General features: G+C 30.9%; 4 protein-coding genes across 9 annotated transcripts; 1 reads left to right on the top strand and 3 right to left on the bottom strand.

The window, feature by feature from the left end:
• Positions 1 to 1,263: 1,263 nt before the first annotated feature.
• pds5 (cohesin associated factor B pds5) lies at positions 1,264 to 7,947 on the bottom strand. 4 transcript variants are annotated; one of them, XM_034325441.2, is made up of 17 exons: positions 7,532 to 7,947; positions 6,797 to 6,951; positions 6,521 to 6,715; positions 6,251 to 6,441; positions 5,974 to 6,181; positions 5,366 to 5,872; positions 5,012 to 5,310; positions 4,592 to 4,934; positions 4,414 to 4,518; positions 3,904 to 4,323; positions 3,456 to 3,818; positions 3,102 to 3,348; positions 2,743 to 2,990; positions 2,368 to 2,664; positions 2,158 to 2,193; positions 1,994 to 2,044; positions 1,264 to 1,936 (listed from the first exon to the last, which is right to left on the bottom strand). In XM_034325441.2, the coding sequence occupies exons 2-17, from the start codon at positions 6,875 to 6,877 to the stop codon at positions 1,880 to 1,882; spliced, it is 3,648 nt and encodes a 1,215-aa protein (XP_034181332.1). In that variant the 5' UTR covers positions 6,878 to 6,951; positions 7,532 to 7,947; the 3' UTR covers positions 1,264 to 1,879. The 4 variants fall into 4 exon arrangements, with proteins under 4 accessions (XP_034181332.1, XP_034181333.1, XP_034181334.1 ...); XM_034325442.2 differs by having other exon boundaries at positions 3,117 to 3,348; positions 7,532 to 7,945; XM_034325443.2 differs by lacking the exon at positions 2,158 to 2,193 and having other exon boundaries at positions 7,532 to 7,945.
• A 199-nt stretch (positions 7,948 to 8,146) lies between these two features.
• RpS20 (ribosomal protein S20) lies at positions 8,147 to 9,011 on the top strand. Its single transcript, XM_034325524.2, has 3 exons — positions 8,147 to 8,306; positions 8,521 to 8,626; positions 8,703 to 9,011. Exons 1-3 carry the CDS (start codon positions 8,304 to 8,306, stop codon positions 8,957 to 8,959), a joined length of 366 nt encoding a protein of 121 aa, XP_034181415.1. The 5' UTR covers positions 8,147 to 8,303; the 3' UTR covers positions 8,960 to 9,011.
• Positions 9,012 to 9,128: 117 nt separating this feature from the next.
• eIF2alpha (eukaryotic translation initiation factor 2 subunit alpha) lies at positions 9,129 to 11,111 on the bottom strand. 2 transcript variants are annotated; one of them, XM_034325505.2, is made up of 6 exons: positions 10,921 to 11,111; positions 10,445 to 10,690; positions 10,129 to 10,360; positions 9,816 to 10,048; positions 9,596 to 9,711; positions 9,129 to 9,526 (listed from the first exon to the last, which is right to left on the bottom strand). In XM_034325505.2, the coding sequence occupies exons 2-6, from the start codon at positions 10,680 to 10,682 to the stop codon at positions 9,332 to 9,334; spliced, it is 1,014 nt and encodes a 337-aa protein (XP_034181396.1). In that variant the 5' UTR covers positions 10,683 to 10,690; positions 10,921 to 11,111; the 3' UTR covers positions 9,129 to 9,331. The 2 variants fall into 2 exon arrangements, with proteins under 2 accessions (XP_034181396.1, XP_034181395.1); XM_034325504.2 differs by having other exon boundaries at positions 10,908 to 11,108.
• Positions 11,112 to 11,393: 282 nt separating this feature from the next.
• LOC117604890 (sodium-independent sulfate anion transporter) lies at positions 11,394 to 15,635 on the bottom strand. Of its 2 annotated transcripts, XM_034325452.2 has the most exons (11): positions 15,071 to 15,635; positions 14,320 to 14,515; positions 14,009 to 14,229; positions 13,749 to 13,935; positions 13,516 to 13,680; positions 12,777 to 12,938; positions 12,504 to 12,644; positions 12,263 to 12,408; positions 11,961 to 12,134; positions 11,730 to 11,886; positions 11,394 to 11,673 (listed from the first exon to the last, which is right to left on the bottom strand). In XM_034325452.2, exons 1-11 carry the CDS (start codon positions 15,296 to 15,298, stop codon positions 11,483 to 11,485), a joined length of 1,968 nt encoding a protein of 655 aa, XP_034181343.2. In that variant the 5' UTR covers positions 15,299 to 15,635; the 3' UTR covers positions 11,394 to 11,482. The 2 variants fall into 2 exon arrangements, with proteins under 2 accessions (XP_034181343.2, XP_076544443.1); XM_076688328.1 differs by lacking the exon at positions 15,071 to 15,635 and having other exon boundaries at positions 14,316 to 14,449.
• Positions 15,636 to 16,015: the final 380 nt, after the last annotated feature.

Here is a 16,015-nt window from a genome sequence, read left to right as displayed (position 1 = left end):
ACATAGCATATTTTATAGTAGCCTAAATCTGTAAATTACTTACAGAAATACGCAGTAAGAGATTTTGTTAATTCAAAACAGTAACAATGTATGAGTAATGAATTATGAAATAATAATTTATACATGAAAAATATAAAGTTATCTATACGAATGTCGAAAAAAGAATTAGAAACTGCGAAGTATGCATTGTACTGTAATTTCAATGAAGAGGTAATAGGTATGTGTTAATTCTATAATGTTTATATAATAAGATCAAACACTCATCCTCATTCACAGCCTCATACACAATTTTCACTCTCATCTTAAAATTTAATACAGTTTACTGCTTAATGCTAAGAATTCTAATGTTGAAAAAGGAAATTTTATAAAACCTAGGCCCATTTTAAATTATTTTAATTGCATTCAAATTTGTACCCAATTCCTTTCCTAAATCTGTAAACAAAATTAAATACTTAATACATTTTATCAACTTTTTTGATTGATCGTAAAAATACAATGATGCCTTTGAAATAAACGAAAATATATAAGCTAAATATAAATATCCGTAAATACAACATGCAGGTGTCATAAAACATTAACTTCTTTTTTGTTATCTCTGGATACAAATTTGAATTAAAATGATACGAAAATAGTTTATAATGCATGTACAATAATGACATTAATGCGAAAATAACTGTCACAGACGAGGATAATGAACTTCAATCAGTTATCAGATTGGTATTGTATTCTCATTATTTTTTATAACAAAAGTTTTTATATTAATGCGCACTATTTATCAAAGATATATTTATATGTATATATGTATTAGATACTATTGAAGTATTTATAAGGTCACCTTGTTTAAAATAAATTAATTAGTGGCCGTGCGCTGACCAAATCTCATTTAAGTTAATTTTAAAATTAAAGTATAAACGAGATAGTTTTATGAGACAATATATGTCTTATTATAAAATCAAAACGACATAATTTGTTTAATAAAATAATAATAATAGCAATAAGATAATAATATTAAGAATAATAATGATAATCAGATTAATAGAAATAAAACAACTTTGGATCACAAAGCCAATTGACACACCCACTCTTTTATCTAGAACACGATGTTTATAGAAATCCAACAACGTTATGTTGTTCTCTTCTGCGTACAAAGGTATGTTTTATACATGTTTTTTGTAATAAAACTTGTATTCGATTATTTCTTTTTTCTCTTTTTACTGAAAACTACAGTTATATGCGATAATATGTATATATATAGATTTTATTGTTTAGAACTTATAACAAAACCTTCGTATATAGTTTCATTTAGCTGTGAAGAAAATACTATGTAACAGTACAAATATTTATATTCATTAATGCAAAAGTGAACAATACAACAATTGTCAGATATTTCGCAAGGAAGAAAGACCTTCAATTGAGAAACATTTTCCAAAACTTTTATAAAAATGATGTTTATCATACATTTATCAATTTTAAAAGAATTATCTTTATGTTAATGAATATGCCATTACCTTTGTTAATATACAAAAGAATTAAAAAGATAAATGATTTTATGATTCTTTTTATCATTAAAACAAATACACATCCCGGATGGTGAAATACTAAATTTGTTCATTTTTTTACCAATGCGATGTAACTTTGTAAAAGTTTTTGAGTCGTAAGCTTACATGTATTAATTATTTGACGTTAATGTATCATTATCTTAACATCTTACTGTCTAGACATACGCGAACGACATGTTTATTAATTGTTGTACATAACCAAAATATTCTGTTTTCTAATTTGTAAAGTTCTTTAAACTCTTTAATTCTTATGATCATCACCGTCTCTTAAGTCTTTCCCCTACTCCTAGCATCTTCTTCAATACAATCCATTCACTTAATTATTTATTTACTTTATCTGATTCTCTTAATGCCCTCTTTGCCGGTGGTTCTTCGATCTGAAAAATTATATTCTTTTTTATGCTTCGATCTAACATATAAACTTATTTACTTACTTCTTCTTCTAATCCAGGTAATTGAATTCTAGTTTCTGATGCTTCTGCCGGCTGTAAAGAAATTACAATGTTATGCATCATTTGCAATCATGATATGTTATATATCATTTGCAAAACAAATGATACAAAATACTATACTCTAGTGAAATTCTAAATAATTTTACCTGTGCATCAATACATTCCACTTCTCCAATTTGCAGCTTGAAATCATATCATACATACTTAAAATTTTTTAACACACTATACATATACATATACATGTATATACTATATATGATTAAAATAAAAATAGTAATTTATGTAAATTTTATTCTCTCAAATCATAAACGAAAAATTAATGTTAATTATAATTTAAACTGTTTCGATTATCTTACCCTTGCATCAGTTTCATTTGGCCCAATGCCCACTTCCTTTTGTTGTTTGGACTTGGCTCTACGTTGTGGTCTTTCACTAACAGAATGTGTATTATGAAGTGAAACTTTTCCTTTAGGGCTCGACATATTTATTTGCATTTCAGTAGGTAAATAATTCCTAGTATTAGCTATCAGTTCATCTGCACGTTTAAAGTACATAGTGGGAATCCGCGTTTCACTTGGGAATTCTTTCATATCGAAATTTGTTGTTTTAGTGTATATCACATTCATAGCCAAATCACAAACAGCCCACAATTTCTGCACAGACATAGAAAAAAAAAGGTAAATTTCTTATATTTAATTATAAATAATAAATAAGTATTTAAAAACATTTACATAGTTCATGTTATTATCGTCGGGCTTTAAAGCATCTTTATGACTTTTCATTCGTTCTATTAAATTTTTGTAAAAGCCATAACAATAATATTCATTCTTTGTTATAAGAGGTTCTAATATAAACCATAGACATTGTTGTATCACTTTCAACTGATTAATCATCAGATGGCTTGTAAATTCAGGATCATGTGCAAGAATAGGGACTGCAAATACCAGCATGTAATCCGGAAGAATGTGTGGCAGTTGACCTGTTACATATAATTTAATCGAAAAATTAATGTTCACGCTAGTAAAAACAAATTTCTTATGATAAAAGAAAGAAAGAAACAATATCAAACAATATTTTACTAATGCCTTACTGTTTAGTTTCTTACCCATCGCCCGCTCCACTGTACCCAATGACAATGTTTTAACATAATCCCTCCTTTTATTTATATCAGTTTGCATGTAGGTTTTTAAAACGCATTTTAGTCTTTTATCTTGTTCTTTGCCAGCAAGAGCATAATACCCCATAAAATCTAACGGCAAGCATTTATTTGGAATTCCCCTTCCGAGCCCTTTATGTAATTTGCTACCAAAAGCTTCTCTTACTTGTGGAACATCATCCTTTAAATAAAACGTATATTTTGCTAAATCATACACACACACACACACACACACACACATATTTTAAAGTATTACTAAATATTAAATAACTATAAAAATTAACATACCACCATAAGTTGAGAAAGGTTATAGAACTGTTCAGCTGTAAATTGATCACCAACACCTTTCTGTTCGCAAATTTTTAACATCGAACAACCAGCTTGTAATCGTAGCCAACTCATTTCCGCTTTACTTAATCGGCCCTGTTGCAAAAGATCTCCTTTGTTTACTACAAATGCATTCAACATTCTAAATGTTTTTTGCGCAGAGAGTACATCAGTCTTCAATCCTAATAACCAGCGCGCCATACATTTTAACCCCTCCAATCTACAACGTGTTTCTTCAGGTAATTGATCTTCTCTGCACCAATCTCCTTCAATGGTGTCAGAAGTTAGTTCACTGCTTTCCTTTACTAACAACTCTTTGACTATCTATAAATATACAATATTCGCATGAAATTACACCATACACTTCTTGTTATTATATTTTTAATGATAGTACTTTAGTAGAACTTACTTTTCTAGACACCATATTTTTTATTTGTACTTGATACTTTTCTGGTAAATTATAAGCTATATGACCTAGTGTAACTATAGATGTTCTATAATATTCTGAAGTCAGTGTAAGGCTGTTTTTAATTCTTTCAATGATTTCAGGAAAAATGGTATCGTGTATATTGGTCATGTTAACGAATAAACACCTAATAGCTTGCTTCGCTTGTTTTGGTGTTCCCGTTTCTGCGAAATTCTTACATATCGGAACCATCAGGTTCATGATATCTGGTGCAACATCACACAAAGGTTTATACTTTCCTAAAAATGTAAATATTGAAAGTACCAATGGGGCTACCATTTCATCCTCCAGCTCTAAAAGATGGACAAGTTGCATCAAGATATCATTGTGAAGGAAATGTGGACCAAATACAAATGATAGCATCTATAAAAAGTAATATATGCACATATTTAAAATAAATTAATAATATAAAAATGGCTGAAACGCATTTAAACGATAAAACTGGAAACGTACCACAAGCAATCTTAGACCTTTTTCACCCGCATTATTTGGATTGAGCCCAACTTCTTCTATTACATTGCCACCTTTCAAACAATCTAATACATATCCGATTAAAACCTGTTAACATATCATTAGTGTAAAAAACAGAAATACAAAATTTACGCATATAAAATGAACTTCATGTACGTACTCTAATTGCTTCTTCATCAATCATGACAGAACTGACCCTTTCTAACAACATCTTTATTGTATTGTAGTACAAATTTGTCATGACAGGTTGACCTAGCTTCTTTAGAACCATACTTATTGTGTCTGCACATTCTTTGCAAGAAACATTTGGCTGAACTATTGTTTCCATTCCTTGCAACAGTGCTGGATCTTTTCTCATATGAGCACTGAATTTCTGTAGAAATTCTTGCACTTTCATAGGGTCTGGTAAAAAGCGAGATATCTGATGAATTTTAGCTACCAACTCAACCACAGCGTCCGGCTTCTTTACAATTTCTAACCATTCAACTACTGCCCGTCGTACACTAAAATGTAAAATTTTATATAAAAAATAGTATATTCGATTATATACACAAAACAACCTAACAAGAAATATACTTACGCAAGCTGATGTTTTTGTAATTCTACAAACGCTTTAGATGCATGGTCGTCGATTGTGCCTAGTAAATGATACAATTTCTTCATCCTTTCACCAGCAGGAAGTTGGTAAGGTACTAAACAGGTATTTAACAATCTCTCTACCAGTAATCTATCTTCCATCCCAGCCATGTAATAACCATGTAGTATTTTGTCCTTTATCCAAGTGACAGCCTTTTTTGTGGCTTGTGGAACATCAGCATCATTTAAATGTTTCTTGTATATCATTGCCAATCCTGCCATTGCTTCCTTTCTGATTTTAAACTAAAAATCAACAAAGATTATTACATAAGCAATGTTTCGTATAATGGTTACATACCTTTTTGTCCAAAGTTCTTTCTTTAACAAATTCTAACAAATCTTCACTGTCTGAAACAACCTCAAAATCCCTTCTGGCAGTAGTCACTATAGCCATAACAACTTCGTATCTAACACTTTCGTCTGCATCATGTTGTCTTAATTTTAATGTATCAGTAATATCCTTTCTTAGTTCAGGATGATTTAGTAAAAAATGCATGGAATACTGCACACATTTTATACGAATGGATACACTGATATCATTGAACCTTCCTAAAAATGCTCGCCACAATTGTGTATGCTGTACAGCTAACTGAGAACCTTTCTCAGAAAACATTCTTGCTAACAACGCTACAGCACCCAATCTTTCGGTTTCAGAAGAAGATTTTAGTTTACATTCTAACTGTGGAAGGACGGACAACAAGACGCTGGGACATATGTGATTTAACTCATAAATCAAGTCATATACTTTTTTGCAGATTTGTAAACTCTTTTCCTCTTTACCCAGAATTAAAACGTGATTAAAGAACTAAAAAAAATTAAATATAGAAAGTTTAATATTATTATCTCTTTGCTTTTTGTGAAAATATACTTACAAATAAAAAGATATCTAGATTTTATTCTACTCACTGCCTGAATGTATGGTTCTAATGTATCACTACATTTAATCACTAGTTCTTTAGCAAGTAAATATGCATTCTTCTTTTGTGTTTTGTTTGGTTCTACAATATTCATAAGAATAATGTCTAAAAGTTCATTACTAACAATGTCTGATTCTGTGATAAGTGGACACAATACATCTAACATAAAGCTTTTTACTTTCCCAGAATGCTCATCACTGAAATTAGAATTACAAAATAGCTTCATACATACTATCCATTGATATTTTATTTAAAGTTATACTTACTTTACTATCCTAAACATAAGAGAAAAAAGTGCACAGAAAATTTCCTGACAATCTTCTAATTCAAAACACATATTAAATGATTTCACATATGCCAAATTTTCCAAAAGATAAAAGTATCTTTTAAAAGCAGGGTCTTTAGGATCTTTTAATCCAGCCAACTGTTTAATCAGAAATAAAAATATTGTTTTGACCTGTAACAAACAAAAATGTGACCAAAATATTGATTTATGTTTCATATGAAGTTTATTTTTCAATGTACCATTTTATTACCTGTTCTGCATCTTTATATGGAGCCTCGGGTGCATAAACTCTTAAAACATCGGCAATGCAACAAGCAATCAGAAGTTGGACATCTTTACTCTGATGCATTAGAAAATGTTCCTCTGCCAAATGTAATGCAAGTGGTATATACTGTTGATACATTCCTTCATCTTGTCCCATTGCTTGTAATGTATGAGCTAATGTCTAATAAAGTATAATGTCAGCTGTTTATATCTATCTGTTATACCTCTGTACATAATAAATGTTTCTTTTCCATTGATATACCTTTAATCTTCTAATAAGTTCATCTGGACCCAGATCTTCTGTGACTGATCTGCACCCTTGCGGGTAAACTATTTCTGACATATTGTCTACTAAATGATTCAACCAAATACAAGAAACTTTATATTCTTAAAATAATCTAGAACACCGTCCAAATTCTGTAATATTACATGTATTATTAGTTACTATAATTTAAAATATGTAATACTCTATTCCTAAGTATTCAAAGTATTTTGTTCTTAAAATCTTTGTTAATAATGTATTAATCATTTTCTATAACCATTGTAATAACATACAAAATGTAATGATAAATTACTGATAAGTATTGTATTATATTTCAAATGTGCATCTTTTATAGACTTTTCAAATTATAATTTATAGTATGATACATACAAAAATGTATAATGTTATATTCTAGCTTCTGTATCAACTAGACATTAAATATAAATCCTTAGGTGCAAAAAATAAATGCAAATTAAATTACAAGAACATTACTTAACTCAATCTATTACCGAATACAGTTGCACATTAATTTATATTTCCGTACATAATAACGCTACATAAATATTCTAAAATGATTACAATGTATGATGTAGGTTATGTCCATTTTTCATGCACAAATACAAGAAAACAATGTAAACAGTATAGCTATTTAATATACATAAAAAGATGAAGTATTCTAAAATGTATTATTATAAAAAAGGTAACAGGTTTAATAACTATTAAAGGATGCATTACCTCAAGATATGCATAGGCACCACAAGGCCTGTGACACTCAAAATATCAATAAAGCAAATATATGTGATGGATACACGGCACTATCTTAGTTTTTGTAGTTCACACACTTTTGCTCTACAATTGTTACTAAGTGCGAGTATGACGCCTTCGACGTAACTTTCTGAATTTTTTATAAATATCTGGCATGGTAAAGTGACGAGAAATCTTAGCAAAATCGTTTTCCTAAACGGTTAAGGACGCGACAGCGCAATTCGAACACTTGAAGTCATCTACATTTAACTAGACCGGAGAATACTTCAGACTCAAGTGGTTAAACAACATCAGCATAAAAGGTACTGAAGGAAAAATAACGGGAATTCCATTGGTTCAAATATATAGAAAATCATGTTTCACCAATAGTCTGGCAATACACGGTTACAGGAATCTGAAATGATTTTATTAATAAATCTTGCGATAAGTAACTATGATGATAAACGAGCATACATATGAACTTGCCTTCCTCAATATTTATTAATATAAAATTCAATATTGCATTACATTATTTGTTTAAAAATATAATATAATATGCAATAGAACTTTATAAAAACAAATACTTACATTGATATTATAGATTAAGATCAATAGAATAAATACGCGAATTACTGTCAACCGGAAATTAGGTTTCGCTCCTTCTTTTCTGTTTGGCACATGCAACGTGTGCGATATCTGGTTCAGCGCTGATCAGTTTTGAGAAAAAGAAATTGATTATCTCGGCCAGGAAGATATTTAAACAATGGTATGCACTTATTTGATTAATATTACTCCATTGAAATCATTAATTTGGTTAGCTGAAAAGTATTAAAATCAATCAGATATTTTACAAGTAATCGCGGCATGTTAGGTTAGATGCAAGTTCAAACATGCGGTCTATGTTTGTTTCATGTGAACATTACAACTGCATTTTATAATTATTACCTTATACACATTTAATTTATGGAATAATATTTTAGGCAAGCACAAAAGTCGACAACCCTGAAAAACCAGGACAAGAAGTAACTCCTATTCACAGAATTAGGATTACGCTTACCTCGCGTAATGTACGCTCTCTTGAAAAAGGTAAATTCCTTTACATGATATTATTGTTCAATATTGATATTCTATATGGATTTTACTGATAACTTACATGTTTTAGTTTGTTCTGAACTGATCAATGGAGCAAACAAACAGAAACTTAAAGTAAAGGGGCCAGTTCGTATGCCTACGAAAATTTTGAGGATAACAACACGTAAAACGCCTTGTGGTGAAGGATCAAAGACGTGGGATCGTTTCCAGATGCGTATTCACAAGAGAGTTATTGACTTGTATTCACCATCTGAAATTGTTAAACAAATCACAAGTATCTCCATTGAACCTGGTGTTGAAGTGGAAGTTACAATTGCAAACGAATAAACCATCTGAATAAAACTGTACAAAGTTTTAATAAAAATGTAAAAAACTGAAATTTGAGTAAAATGATTACATATTCTGACATAAATATACAATAGATTGTAATTTGAGATATAAAATTTTCCAAATACAGAAATAAAAATATTACAAAAAAAAAAAAATAATTATATTATTAGCAGTTATATAAATGTTATTATTATGTTTATTTTACGAAGTTAATAGAAAATTATTTATAAATTATAATACAGTGACTTTGTATATTTATTTAAAATGTTTTGCATAATGTCCAGCAAGGCAGTACCACACTTATACAAGTATGATTGTAACCCAGAAATAACTGTCAGTTATTGAAACACTGATCGATGTATTCTCTGTTTATTCTTCTTTATCAGAATCAGAATCATCAGGCTTTTTATCATCTTCCGCACCTTCACCTTCACCACCACTAAATCCATCCATTCCCTTTACTTCTTCTTCATCGTCATCACCCGCAACTTCAGCATTTTCAAGTTCCGCCCGTTCCATTTGTCTTGCTAATTCTGCTTCATCAGTTGCCGTAACGACTTTCGGCTACAAATTAAAAAGTATAGCCTTAGATATGCGAAAATTTCTACCTTAGCGTTACAACGGTAAACTTACAGCCATTTGGACATTAAATACACCTCCCAGTGATGTTATCTTATTTTGAATAACATCAATAGCATCGTTTAATGCTTTTAAACCATCTTGTTTTTCTGGTGTAGATGTTGTCATAACTGAAAACGCGGTAAAATATTCTTTTAATTTCGCACCGTTTTATTAATGAGTTACTGCAATATTAAAAGTAACATTTTGTGAAATAATAATAAAAACAGTATACCATATAATGGTGGTGCAATTAAATTAATTTTAATGGGGAGTTCATCTGTGGAAAGAGCTAAACCTGCTTTCAATGCAGCTTTCACAGCATCAATTCCTTCATAGCCATAACAAGCTACTTCAACATCTGCTCTAATTTTGACTGCTTGAGAAGTTAATTTTTGTTTTATATTATTTAATAATACTTCTTTTGTATCTTCATCAAGACCACACTCTGCTAAAATTGATGGGTCCCTAAAGTCACAATGTTTTAATAATCATTAACATGCAAACAACATTACATCCTTTTTTACATTGTGTAGTTTGTCACTTACAGAACTGATTGTTTAAAGAAATCATATGCAGAAGCCTTTTGTTTTTTATACTTTTCTTCAAAATGCCATGCAGTTTTTTGATATAATTCTTCCAACTGATCATCACTATCATAATGTAATAATTCTGCTACATGTCCCAAAATTGAATTAACAGCTTTTGCTTTTGCATATCTTTTTGTACATTTTTCCACGTCTTCGGCTGATACACGCCGTTTACTAAGATCAATATAACCTAAATCAAATTAATAAACTTGAAACATTGTACCTTAATTTCATTTTCAATTTACTACACATCCAAAACTTCTGTTTACTTTACCTTTTTCTTTATCAACACGAATAACAACAACTGGTTCTGTTTTTCCTACTCTAATAAGTTTATTGATAGATCTGATACGTCTTCTAGACAATTCAGAAAGAAGAATCATACCCTCAATATTATTATATTCTAATAAATGTACATATGCTCCCATTTCAGCTATGCTAAGTACATTTACCATTACTACATCTTCCACCTCCGGATATTTTTCTTTATAAAACCGACAAGATAACACCATTTTGGCAACTGAAAAATAAAAAATATGTATTTTCTTCAATTTAGTTTATAGCATAAAACACTAAGAATTGTTTTAATTAGGAAAACCAATCTGAATGTTTTGTTAAACATACGTTTTCTAATTTACAAAGATACTTATATGTATTAAATATTTTAATAAATAGAAAAAGATGAAGTTAATAAACAGGTTATGTTTATGAATCCCTTGAACTGTATTGTAACACACCTTTTACAATTACCTATATGATTATGTATGTGCAATAATTAATAGATCGTTTACTTGTATTATTAAGATACACTTAGAACAAATAAAAATCTATTAAAACACGTTAATAATCCATGTGCACTTTTGACTTGAATTTCATTCAGGTTATTAGGAGCAGAGGAAAAATCAGAGGTCCATGTTCAGAAATTCGTTGTTCCTAAATAAGTGCTGCACCAAGCGACCAATTTCTGAAAAGTTACGAATATAATATGGATTTCTTCGTTGTCGATTGTAGAAATAGAAATGCAACGAGGTGACATTACCGACAAAAATGGGCCTAGAATTTCATAATTTCGTGATTGCGTTCCCACAGGCAAGTTCCGCCATTTTGTGGATAATACAGAGCAAGTCACGTGACAAAATGGGAGGACGCCATAATGGAATGACCAATCACAGGCATTTGTAGAAATTTTGAATTGTTTGGAAACATTAGCATTAAAAGAACGAAAAGATTCATCGTTAATGTAACATCTCTTGTACGTTTTTTATTGCTTTGATTTCATGTTTAATAATAAATTATCATTATCATTTTAATTTTATTTTGTCTCCGATGACTGTGGTGACATTAATTCCATTTCTTCTGCAACCTCTTCGGATTTCGTTGTACAATTATGAAGAATTTCTAAATTATTTGGATTGTCACTATTGCACGTAAACGTTGCATTTTCTGTCATGTATTCTAAAGGTTCCTCTTTCGTTTCTTCTTTATTACTTATCAGAATACCATCTAAAAATACATATAAATGAAATAAATGAAAATATTAATAGTAACAACACACGTACCATAAAAGATCGATGATATTTTATCTTCCTCGTTGATGAAATAAAAATATTTAGTATTAGAAAACGTTATAATACTTTCATATAATTTTGGATTGACATGGAGGAACCATAGTTTCCTTTTTTCTGCGTTGATATTTGTCAGTAACAATTCGATACTCTGTAATTAAAAAATACAGTCGTTGCTAATAGTCAATCGAATAACATAGAAAAATACCAAGGATTTACTTGTACCTTTATGGCAGTGTAATCAATATTGCGAATTCTTTCACAGTCAATTATAAATGCAATATTACTTTCATCGTTTTGTCGAATTATCTCTGTTATTTTACTGCAAAAATAGTTTGTGGCAGGATAAAATAATCCGGTGTCTGGTTTGAGTATTATGTATTTGTCTCCAAGTTGTGCCTGAAAAAGAAAAAAAAAAACTTTGAATATACTGTGCATAACAAAAATTCTCTTAACTGAACAGGTAATATATTTGCAAAGGATAAAGAAGGAAATATTAAATTAGGTGTAACAACACTACCTTTTACCTTGCATTGAATCATCTCAATCTTTGGTCTCGCCGATGGTCGAAGAAAAAAAATTAAATTAAAGAGAGCACCGACTAAAAGCCCCAATTCCACACCGCCGATGATACAGACTAAAAATGTAAATATTGCTGCGATAGCATCTCTTTCTGTAATTAGAAATACATGAGCGCAATTTTTTTTTTTACCTTCTCTTTGCTGTATTTGATGTATTAGAAAGTACTGTAAAAAATTCCATACTTACTGCATCCTTTCCAGAGTAATGGTATTATTTTCAAATCTATAATAAACGCCACAGCACTTATCAATACAGCTGATAATGTAGCACGTGGAATGTAATAAAAATATGGTGTCAAGAAGCTTAACGCTAATAGCGACATTGTTCCTGAAACATAAACTACCTGTTAGATTGACAGTTCAAATTTGTGATCTTCGAAATTTTTCAAGATTAGCTTTTCAATTTTTGAGGGACCAAAGACAAATCTAACATATCGCATATTGATAATACTCATATTACCGACATAAACACTAGCCATAGGTGTTCGCACACCACTGGCAGAAAACACTGCACTTCTGGTAAATGCACCTGTAGCTGGCATCGACGAAACAAAACTTCCCAGTATATTGCACAAACCCAAAGTTAACATTTCTTGGGTCGCATTTACGCTACTGCCGTCCGCTAAAATTATAAACACGTGTCACTGATTCATTGATACGTCACTGCTATGAAACTATGAACTTGTACTCAAAATACGCTAACAAACATGTGGATTAATAAAGAAATTTTTTCACGACTGTGTATTTCAATATTTTCAGAAAATAAAAGAAAATTCTGAAAAATATTTAAATACAGTTAAAGAGCTTGCAGAAGTTCTTTACACAGATTTACAATGCTCATAATTTAAATGGAATTATATGGATTTGAAATGATTAAATCAATGCCTGGGATTTTCCAGTGATTGCGAAGCTTAATGAGCCTCGCGACATAAGCCAGGAAACGTGGCAAAGATTTTTATTATCTTTCGTGTTTATTTTACATTTATTATAAGGAACTGATATTTTGATATTTCGTAAAATTTAACCGTCAATCGAAAAAAGAGGAAGCTAAATTTAGCACTGCAATCTTGGCATCTCTTAACAGCACAGCAACGTTTATAAAATTAGAAATATTTGACGTTTCACACATGATTACCAAACATGTTTATCGTAGCGTGTTTTGGATAGAAATCTGTTTCGATATCATTTATTATTTTTACCAAATGCTTTAGCGATTGCTACGTTCGCCAACACCGACACAAGGGGCAATATGATTAATCCTGTGCCATAATGGTAACACATGTCCATAAAGGTGAAAGTTTGATTTCCAACTTGAGAGGAGAAAGGTGGCAACGAGAACTTTGGAAGTCCTGACTCTATTTTTCCTTTAAATTGAAATAAATCCAGGTTAAAATAACTCCTTGTTCTTAATACATTGAATTATGATAAACACCTGAAAGAATAAATGGTGACGATCCTGCTCTCTCCAGACAAAATGCTATTATGGCAGTAATTAGAATCACTAGCGCGTTGCGACAAATAGAAAGAAACCATAAGGTCTTTTTTATAACTTTTCTTTTATTGCTATTCTCCGTCTCGTCGGTATCATCCGTAAAACAGCAGTCGATGTCTTTCAATCTCTGTATTAATCATAAAAGCTGAATATTAATACAACCTTAGTTACTTCCATTATAAATTATTTAGCAAACCCACTCTGAAGAATAGAAGAAACGCAATGCTGCAAAGTCCAAGGATGAAATCTGGTATTCGAATCTTTGTCAAATTCTGACATATTTTAACAATGTTTTCAGCAGTAGTGTGCCCTTTAGCTTTTATTCCTAACAGTCCTGGCAATTGTGATATGATTATGATAATTGAAGTTGCCGATGTGAAGCTCGATGTGACCGGCATCGATATAAAATCTACTAAAAATCCTGTATAAAAAAATTGTGTCATTCATATAAATAATTATTATTAATGATAAGTTTATATTAGGTGATTTTGTAAAATTTTTAAATACAAGCCTAAACGTAGTACGCCCATAAGTAATTCCACGCATCCAGCGAGAAAACTGAAGAGTACAACAAAGTCTATCGGCATGTTTCTAGTATACTCCAAAGTTAGGAGGGACATCAAGGAGGAGGGCCCAATAGACACTTCTTTGATTGTTCCAAAAATTACATACATAAAGCTTCCCATTATACAGGAGTAGAGACCGTACTGTAAAAAGGGTGTTTCGATATTTATTCGATCAGGCAAGAATTGTTACAATAAAATTTGTCTATACGGGCAAGCATGGCGGGTAGTATGTCAAAGGGGCAGGTGTGTGTTCATTGGCCCCTGTTTGCAGGTGACCCGGCATGCACCCCGTATTACATGTAATCAAAAACCATCATGAAATCAAACATATTACGAATTAATTATTTATACATCCATGGATCGTATTATAGATAACAGTACCACATATTGTAGTAAACAATTGATGATTAATCATTGGGTACTGATAGCGTACAGATTTCCTGTCTCGTTCGTTCTTATTTCAATAATTGATCTTCGCATGATTATGTTATCTAAGGTGCCCCCAATCGATCTTAACTCGTGGATATACAGACAGATCTTACTATTTATTACGTATAAAAATATAGAAATGTTTTTATATAAATATTACATGCAATGTACACATTATTTAGGGAAAATACGATTTACATTTTTCCCTAACCTATTAATTCACCCTAAAAGCTCATAGTTTTGTAAAATAATAAAAAAAAGAAATACCTGGGCTGTTAAGCTTGCAAGTGCAGCGTATGCAATGCTCTGTGGAATTAAAGTTAATCCTAGGGAGAATCCAGCTACTAAATCCGAAACAGCATTCAAACGAGAGTATTTCGGTAACCAGTTTAATATCGTTATGTAGCCAGAGATCGAACACTTTTTTTTATCATTTCTTTTCTTCGGTAATATATGTTCTTCCATCGTAACAACTTGGTTCTCAGGCACATGCATTTTATGAAATTTAGTGTACTACAGTATTCTTGGGAAGTAGCAATTCGTAACTACTTGTTGTCACTTTAATTTGAAAAGAAAATGAAATCATCACCTTTGAAGAAGTTTGTTGCGCACTGAGATGCACACGTTGAGGCACTAAATCCATTCACTGCAAACATAAAGGTCGATCTACCTCTCTATCAGTATAGTTTCACGGCTTCCATATCGTTATCATTTGATTTATTTTTTGTTAAAGCTGATGGTAAACATTTGGCGCCGGCGAAAGAGAGCTGAACCACTTGACTCTACGATTAATTGGGTACCGTTAATTTCGCCTGCGTTGTTCTTGATATTATGATAAAGATCGCAAAATATAGCGGAAAACCTTGATTTCTATTATATAGCATTGTTCTATGTTTGACTCGGGACATTTCAGGTTGACAAGCGGTACATGTGTGATTTAAATTGCGCGCCTATTTGTGCTACCGTTCAAAAATTTCGAAAGTTTTAAAAGTTAAAGAAGTTCCCTTTTTCGCATTATCTTTTATTTAAATACTTGGAAACTTTCGAACAGTAGTGTATATTTGCTTGGAAATAAATCGAGGAAACCCAGTTCATTGCCAATGTTTTATTGCGCTGCCACTTTACATATTTGTTGAATGAATTAAGATACTGCTTTCGAGATATCATCATTAAATTGTGTCTGTATTGATAAGAAAGTTAAACACTTTATAT

The sequence above is a fragment of the Osmia lignaria genome, chromosome 5, assembly GCF_051020975.1.
Source record: "Osmia lignaria lignaria isolate PbOS001 chromosome 5, iyOsmLign1, whole genome shotgun sequence".
In the NCBI taxonomy this organism is placed as follows: Eukaryota; Metazoa; Arthropoda; class Insecta; order Hymenoptera; family Megachilidae; genus Osmia; species Osmia lignaria.
This window is presented reverse-complemented; position numbering and strand designations above follow the sequence as displayed.